Here is an 8,318-nt window from a genome sequence, read left to right on the forward strand (position 1 = left end):
TTTTAGTAGAGACAAGGCTTTGCTGTGTTGGCCAGACTAGTCTTGAACTCGTGACCTCATGATCTGCCTGCCTCAGCCTCCCAAAGTTCTGGGATTACAAGCGTGAGCCACTGTGCTTGGCTGTACAACTCTTAATTTAGTCTTCATTTCTTGGATGATTTTTGTGTTACTCTTCCATGTTTTTTTTCCCTGAGTCTGGTCACCATCTTTCTATTTTTGTCTTTGTTTTGTAGTATTTTTATGCCTGAAGTTATTTAAAAGTTATATTTGAATATGTGTTGTCCTAGTGGTGGTGGAACAAAAATATAATGAAGTATTGACCTGTAGGAGAGTGTCCTACTTTAAGTGGGTTGCACAAAAATCCTTATGTATGATTGTGGGGAGACATGGGAATCAAAAAGAGGGCTGTACTACTCTTTTCCTGTTCTGCTGGCAGGTTTTGATTTTGATTTTCTATTTTATGTAGTAAGTTTTTGTGGATATTGGATTATTTTTTCTGTTCATGATTATCTATTATATTTTTCTGAACAAGCAATAGCCCGTGATCACGTGGGAAGTGGTAGTGGGTGGCTTACTTTATTTCTTAGTTCTGGACAGACCTCTTCTTCTCCTACACTGAAGTTTAATTTCTTTAACAAATGCTGCCTTTTGTGGTTGTCGGCCCAGCTTGTCTTCTTTTCTTTTTTTTGAGATCCAGTTTTGATCTTGTCACCCAGACTGGAGTACAGTGGCATGATCTCAGCCCACTGCAACCTCCACCTCCTGAGTTCAAGCGATTCTTCTGCCTCTGCCTTCTTAATAGCTGGGATTACAGTCACCCGCCACCATGCCCAGCTAATCTTTGTATTTTTAGTAGAGACAGGGTTTCACCATATTGATCAGACTGGTTTTGAACTCCTGACCTCAGGTTATCTGCCTGCCTCGACCTCCCAAAGTGCTGGTATTACAGGCATGAGCCACTGTGCTTGGCCATGGCTTGTCTTCTGTTGATTCTTTGATTCTGTCTTGTTTCTGTAGGGCCCTTATTTCAGCTGCTTTTTTCTTTCCCTTTATCATGGACAACCTTCCTTCAAAGGTGCTTCTATCGCAGAAGTGATTCCTTCCTAGAACTGCCTTTCTAGTTCTTCCTAGTTTATAAGCCCCTCCTTTTGTGTCCATGTCTGGCACTCTGAGCCATTAAGTTTTTTTGTGTGGCCCACTTAAGATAGGTCACTCCTTTTGACAGGTCAGTATTTGATGATGTTTAGTTTCCCCACTACCAGGACCCCAAGGTACTTCCTTTTTTCCCCATGTTATCACCCTGCTTTGGCTCAGGATCTAATTCTGCTGATTTGGTATCTTTATTTGGCCACCTACATGTTAATCCAGGGATTTGTATTCACTTTCTCCTTATTATGATGTAGTCATGAATCATAGGCATTTTTATTTGGTCTCAATCTGTATGCATCTTGGGAGGATAGGGAGAGACATTTAAATTCATACATTTGCCATTATCTGGCGTCCAGGTGAAAGAGAATTGTTTTGTGTATTTCTTCTAATCTACATGCTAAAATAATTACACTTTATATCCTGTCTATTGCTACACTCTTTTTAAGTTTTACTTGATGAGATTCTAATGTGAATGTTATGACTTCTACATTTTTTGATTGATTCTTTATTCACACTTATCTTTATTGTCAAAATGAGTGTGGATTGTTCATTTTCAAGAATTGTTAACCACAATAAATCCTTTGGGGAGCTTTTTGAAAACACAATGGGATTTTGGAGAAGTGGAACCCAATAATTTATATTTGAAAAGTTTATCACTTGATCCTAATAGTACACTCCAGGATGTGAAAAGAAAAATCTTAAAGAAATGCAGTTGAACAGAGTTTAATGAGCAAATAATAATTCATTGATCAGGCAGCCTCAGAATCATAATAGATTCAGAGAGACTGCAGCACCACCACATGATTGAAGATTTGTGAACAGAAAAAGGATAGTGACATATGTAATATGGAAGCAAGGTACAGAAACAGCAGGATTGGTTACATTTGCCTTATTTGAATCTGGTTTGAACAGTTGACTGCCTTTGATTCACCAAAACTCAGTGAGTGGCACAAGAGTAAGCTGCAGGTCTGTTTACACATCCAGTTAGGTGACAGTTTGCCATGCATGGAGAAACCTTTAGGCCAAATTTAAAATATGTGTGGAGGCAGCTTTAGGTTAACCTTAATTTAACAAGGGTAAGAACCACCACCCTAGGCTGAAGTGATGGTTAGTGTTCTTGTACTTTGTGAGATTATCCATGTAGTAATTTGCAAGTTTATGATATGAAGAAATTAGACTTTCATGGTAATGATTTTTAATTAACATTTTATTTGTGAGCAAAATAGATGAGATAACTATCAATGCATCTACTTTATCATGTCATATATTCATGTAATAAATATTTTATTGAAGGGCTGCTATACATCAGATATTGTGCTAGACACCAGAGATATAAAACTGAGATGACATCATCCTTGTACTCCCTCTGTTCAAAGAGACATGTGGAGATATACTGATAAACACTCCAAGTATTACATAAGGACTATGAGATAGTGGAGATAGGATACGTTAGGAGCTGATAAGAAGGTGGAATCAGGTATAGTTTACTCCTGTCATTCCTCTTGTTTCTTCCTTCTTTCCAAAGGAATATTCACTGGGCACTCTGTTGGGTCCTAGGGATAGAGTGCAGAACAGGGCAGTCATGGCCTCTGCTTTCAAAGTCCACACTGTTTTGAAACAGATAGATGCCAGATTGTAAAAAGGAACCAGCATCTAAAGTACTACTGGAGAAGTAGGAACTAAGTTTCTTGGGGGAGATGATTCTAAATTCTGAGTCTTGAGTAAGTTAACCACGTGAAGAAGTTGGGGGAATGATTTTACAGGTTGCAAAAACTCAGACATGGGAGAGAGTATAGTGTTTTTAAGTTAAAACTAATTGTCTGGTGTCCTTGGAATGTGGGGTATGGTGGGAATTTTGTGTTCTCTTTGCTATTAGAGAGGTATGTTTAAGGATTCATATATCAAATGTATCTGGTAGTGCAGTGATTAAATTGAGACTCTAAGAACCAGTAGGCGTGTGCTTCTAGGGTTTGGAGGGCTGGGCAGAGAAATTGAGAGGTGGAATGCCATGAGAACATCTACCATGTTCTGGTAACATAAGTCATTCTGGATTCTGGGGGCAAAAAATGTGAGGTGAAGAGTAATGGAAGATGAGAGTGGGTAGTTAGACAGAGAGAGGATCATGAAGGTTCATTTTGCATGCAAAGGAGTTTAGGTTTTATGTTTTATTTATAGGGAACCACTAAAAATGTATCATATAATAACTATTCCAAAAATATTAAGAAATACTGAAAATGTTTTCATATGGCAGCTTAATTCTATATTTTATCAAATAATAAGTAAAACTCCAAAATTAATAAATCCTTATTTTGTTTTATTTTTAAATTTTCAGATAGAAAATCCTCGATACCTGAGACAGAAGCCTATCCCGGTTTCTCTGGTATGTGAGAAATCTGTTGGAGTTTTTCTAGGGGCAGGTATTTTAAAATATAATAATCACTAAGTTATTTACAGAAAATAATGCTGATCTGCATTAGAAAACAATAGTTTTTGAATCTTATCACTTGGAAGTTATTACTATTATTATTTTGCAAAGTTAGTATAATTTTGGTATGGGCTTCAGGCAATTTAGAAGTTTTCTTTGGGTTAAGGATAAACCAGATCTGAAAACGTATTAAATAACTCCTCATTTATTCTGCAGATGACTCCGAAACTCAGCCTGAGAAAATCCAGCAGTTTCCATGATGATCATTTTCTCTCTCGATTACGTGAGAAAGAGGTAGGATTGAGATATTGCTGATAAACCTAATTCATAATGCAGTTTTAATATTTTATATAATCTAGATTTTCAGGTTTTAGTTAAAATAATGGTATATTCTAAGAAGAGGTTACACTTGAAACAAATATAAAATGTGACGCTTGGTAGGCAGAGTTTGTCTTTCTGTTTTTTTTTTTTTTTTAAGTAAAGATGGGGTCTTACTGTTTTTCCCAGGCTGGTCTTGAGCTGTTGGCCTCAAGTGATCCTCCTGCCTTCATCTCTCAAAGCATTAGAATTACAGGCAAGAGCCACCACACCTGGACAAAATTATACATATTTATTGTATACAATGTGATGTTTTGAAATATGTATACACTGTTAAATGGTTAAACTGAGCTTGATATATGAATTACCTCACAGACTTATCGTTTGTTTTGTAATGAGAATACTTAAAATGTACTCTCGTAGTGATTTTTGAAATACAATCTATTAACTAAAGACACCATGCTGTACAATAGATTTCTAGAACTTGTTTCTCCCATCTACCTTAAATGTTTATCCTTTGACCAGTATTTCCCAACTCCATTCCTTGTCCCCTGATCTCAGAACTCCCGTTTCTCTACTTCTGTGAGTTCACCTTTTTTAGAATCCACGTATAAGTGAGATTATGTGGTGTTTGCCTTTCTGAGCCTGGCTTATTTCACTTAACATAGTGTTCTCTAGGTTCATCCATGTTGGACTAAATGACAAGATTACTGTCTTTTTAAAACGGAATAACATTTCATTGTATATGTGTGGAATATATATATGTCACATTTTCTTCATTTATTTGTTGATGGACACTTTATATTGATTGTATGACTTGGCTATTGTAAATAATACTGCAATGAACATGGGGGTTCAGATAGCTCTTCAATATACCGATTTCATTTCCTTTGGACGTATACCTAATAGTGAGATTGCTGGATCATATAGTAGTTTTATTTTTAATTTTTCAAGGAACTTTCATACTGTTTTTCTATAATGGCTGCACTAATTTACATTACTGATGGCACTGCCCAAGGGTTCCCTTTTCTCCACATCCCTTCCAATACTGATCTTTTTTTCTTTTTGTTAGTAGCCCTTCTAATGGCTGTAATGTGATATCTCAAAATTGTTTTAATCAGCATTTTCTCTGATGATTAGGGATGTCGGGCAATTTTTCATATATCTGGTGGCTATTTGCATGTCTTCTTTTGAGAAATGTCTATTCAGATCATTTGTGCATTTTAAAGTCAGGTTATTAGTTTTCTTACCATTGAATTGTTTAAGTTCCTTAAATATTTTGGATATTAACCCCTTTTTCGATATATGGCTTGCGAATATTTTTTCTCATTGTGTAGGCTGTCTTTTTACTCTGTTGATTGTTTCCTTTGCTATGCAGACACTTTTTAGTTTGATGTAATCTCACTTGTCTCTTTTTGCTTTTGTTGATTATGCTTTTGGTTTCATGTCCAAAACATCATTGCCCAGAGCAATGTCGTGGAGCTTTTCCCCTTTGTTCTCTTATAGTAGTTTGAAAGTGTCAGGTCTTACATTGAAGTCTCTGTTTTGAATTGATTTTTGTATATGGTGTGAGAGAAGGGTCTAATTTCATTCTTCTGCATATTGGATATCCAGTTTTCCCAGCACCATTTTTTGAAGAAACTGTCTTTCCTCATTGTGTGTTCCTGGCATCCTTGTTAAAAATTCCACTTAATCATGGTGAATGCTCTTCTGAGTGTGCTGTTGATAACAGCCAAGCATAGTGGCTTATGCCTGTAATCGAGGAATTTGGGAGGCTGAGGAGATCCTTGAGGTCAGGAGTTTGAGACCAGCCTGGCTAACATGACAAAACTCTGTCTCTACTAAAAATACAAAAATTAGCTGTGTGTGGTAGGTAGCACATGCCTGTAATCCCAGGTACTCAGGAGGCTGAGACAAGAGAATCACTTGAACCTGGGAGGCAAACCTTGGCTTGCCGTGAGCCAAGATTGTGCTACTGAACTCCAGCCTGGGTAACAAAGTGAGACTCCATTAAAAAAAAAAAAAATCAGTTGACCCTAAATGCGTGGGTTTATTTCTGGGTTCTCTATTCTGTTTCATTAGGTCTGTGTGTCTGGTTTATGCCAGTTACCATGCTCTTCTGCTTTCAATAGCTTTATAGTGTATTTTGAAGTCAGGTAGTGTGATGCCTTCGCTTTTGTTCATTTTGCTCAAAATTGCCTTGGGTATTCAGGGTCTTTTACGGTTTCAAAAAAATTTTAGGGTTTTCTTTATTTCTGTGAAAAATGCCCTTGGAATTTTGATAGGAATTGCATTGAATATATAGATTGCTTTGGATAATTTGGACATTTTAACCATTATTAGTTCTTCCAGTTCATGAACATGAGATATCTTTCCATTTATTTGTATCTTCTTTCCTTTCTTTTATCAGTGTTTTACAGTTTTCATTATACTGGTCTTTCATCTCCTTGATAATATTTATTTCTAAGTGTTTTTTTTTTTTTTTTCATTGTCATTGTATAGAATGGCTACTCATTTTTTAATGTTGATTTTGTATTCCGCAGTTACTGCAACTTTACTCAATTCATTTATTAATTCCAGCATTTTGGTGGAGTCTTTTTTTTTTTTTAACATAGAAGATCATGTCACCTGTAAATGGAGACCATTTCACTCATTCCTTTCCAATTTGGATACAATTTGTTTATTTAGGAGACAGTCTTGATCTGTCGCCCAGGCTGGAGTGCAGTGGTGTGATCTTAGCTCACTGCAACCTCTGCTTCCCGGGTTCAAGCAATTCTCATGCCTCAGCCTCCCCAGTAGCTGGCACTACAGGCGTTTACCACCATGCCCACCATATATGTGTGTATATATATGTATTTTATGTGTGTGTAATACATATTTTATTTTATTTTTTTGGTAGAGACAAGATTTTACTGTGTTGTCCAGGCTTGCCTTGAACTCCTGGCCTCAAGTAAACCACCTTCCTCAGCCCCGTAAAGGGCTGGGATTACAGGCATGAGCCACTGTGCCTGGCCACCCTTTTATTTATTTCCCTTTTTTAATACTCTGGCTAGGACCACCAGTACCATGTTGAATAGAAGTAGTGAGACTGGACATCTTTGTCTCATTTCTGTTCTTAGAGAAAAAGCTTTCAGTTGTTCATGGTTAAATATATTGTTATCAGTGGGTTTTTCCTGTATGGCCTCTACTGTATTGAGGTAAATTTCTTCTATACTTAGTTTGTTAAGTTTTTATTATGAAAATATGTTGAAGTTTGTTAAATGCTTTTTCTGCAACTATTGAGATGACTATATGGTTTTTGTCCTTCATTCTGTTAATGTAGTGTGCAACATTTATAGATGTGCATATGTTGAAGTATCTTTGTATTCTTGAGATAAATTCCACTTCATCATGGTGAATGCTCTTCTGAGTGTGCTGTTAAATTCAGTTTGCTAATATTTTGTTGAGGACTTTTGCATCTGTCTTCATCCTTAATATTAATAATATTAACATCCGGAGGTTGCAATGAGATCGCACCACTGCACTCCAGCCTGAGCGACAGGGCAAGACTCTCATCTCGAAATAAATAAATAAATGTTTCAGCTACTTTACTCATTATTGATTTGTTCAGATTTTTTAATTTCTTCATGATTCAGTCATTGTATGTTCTGTGTGTCTTTGTCTTTAATATTGGCCTATAATTTTCCTTTCTTGTTTTGCTCTTGTGTAATTTTGGTGTCAGAGTAAAGTTGACCTCATAATATGAATTTGGAAGTGTTCTGTCTTCAGATTTTTGGAAGGTTTGAGGAGGATTATTAGGCCTTTAAATGTTTGGTAGAATTCAATAGTGAAGCCATCAGGTCCTGGGCATATGGTTTTTCTTTTCTTTGTGTGTGTGTTTGTGTGTGTGTGTGTGTATGTGATTTAATGCTTCAAGGACAGGCTCCGTGGCTCACGCCTGTAATCCCAGCACTTTGGGAGGCTGAGGCAGGCAGATAACCCCAGGTCAGGAGTTGAAGACCAGCCTTGTCAACATGGTTAAACCCCATCTCTACAGAAAACACAAAAATTAGTTGAGTGTAGTGGTGTGCACCTGTAATCCCAGCTACTTGGGAGGCTGAGGCAGGAGAATCACTTGAACCAGGGAGGCAGAGGTTGCAATAAGATCACACCACTGCTTTCCAGCCTGGGTGACAGAGCGAGACTCCCATCTCAAAAAAATAAAAAGAAAAACAGTAAATAAATAAATTAATGCTTCAATCACTGTACTCATTACTGATTTGTTCAGCCTTTTTATTTCTTCATGATTCAGTCATCGTACGTTCTATGTGTCCAGGAATTTATTTCCTTTTTCTAGGCTAATTTGTTGACATATAATTACTCATAGTAGACTTTCATGATCTTTTATATGTCTGTGGCATCAGTTCTAACATCTTCTCTTTCATTT

General features: G+C 36.7%; 1 protein-coding gene across 8 annotated transcripts in view; it reads left to right on the forward strand.

Moving 5' to 3' along the window:
* The window catches only part of CEP112 (centrosomal protein 112), a 646,693-nt gene that overhangs the window by 88,662 nt on the left and 549,713 nt on the right, over positions 1 to 8,318 (forward strand). For all 8 annotated transcript variants that reach the window (XR_005195271.1, XR_005195272.1, XM_017497316.2 and 5 more), the window contains 2 exons: positions 3,482 to 3,529; positions 3,791 to 3,868. Coding sequence is in view for 6 of the 8 variants with exons in the window: in XM_017497316.2 (XP_017352805.1) it covers positions 3,482 to 3,529; positions 3,791 to 3,868 (126 nt within the window). In the remaining 2 variants the exon portion in view is untranslated. The remainder of the gene's footprint in view (positions 1 to 3,481; positions 3,530 to 3,790; positions 3,869 to 8,318) is intronic.

This window comes from Cebus imitator, unplaced genomic scaffold (assembly GCF_001604975.1).
Source record: "Cebus imitator isolate Cc_AM_T3 unplaced genomic scaffold, Cebus_imitator-1.0 Scaffold229, whole genome shotgun sequence".
NCBI lineage: Eukaryota > Metazoa > Chordata > Mammalia > Primates > Cebidae > Cebus > Cebus imitator.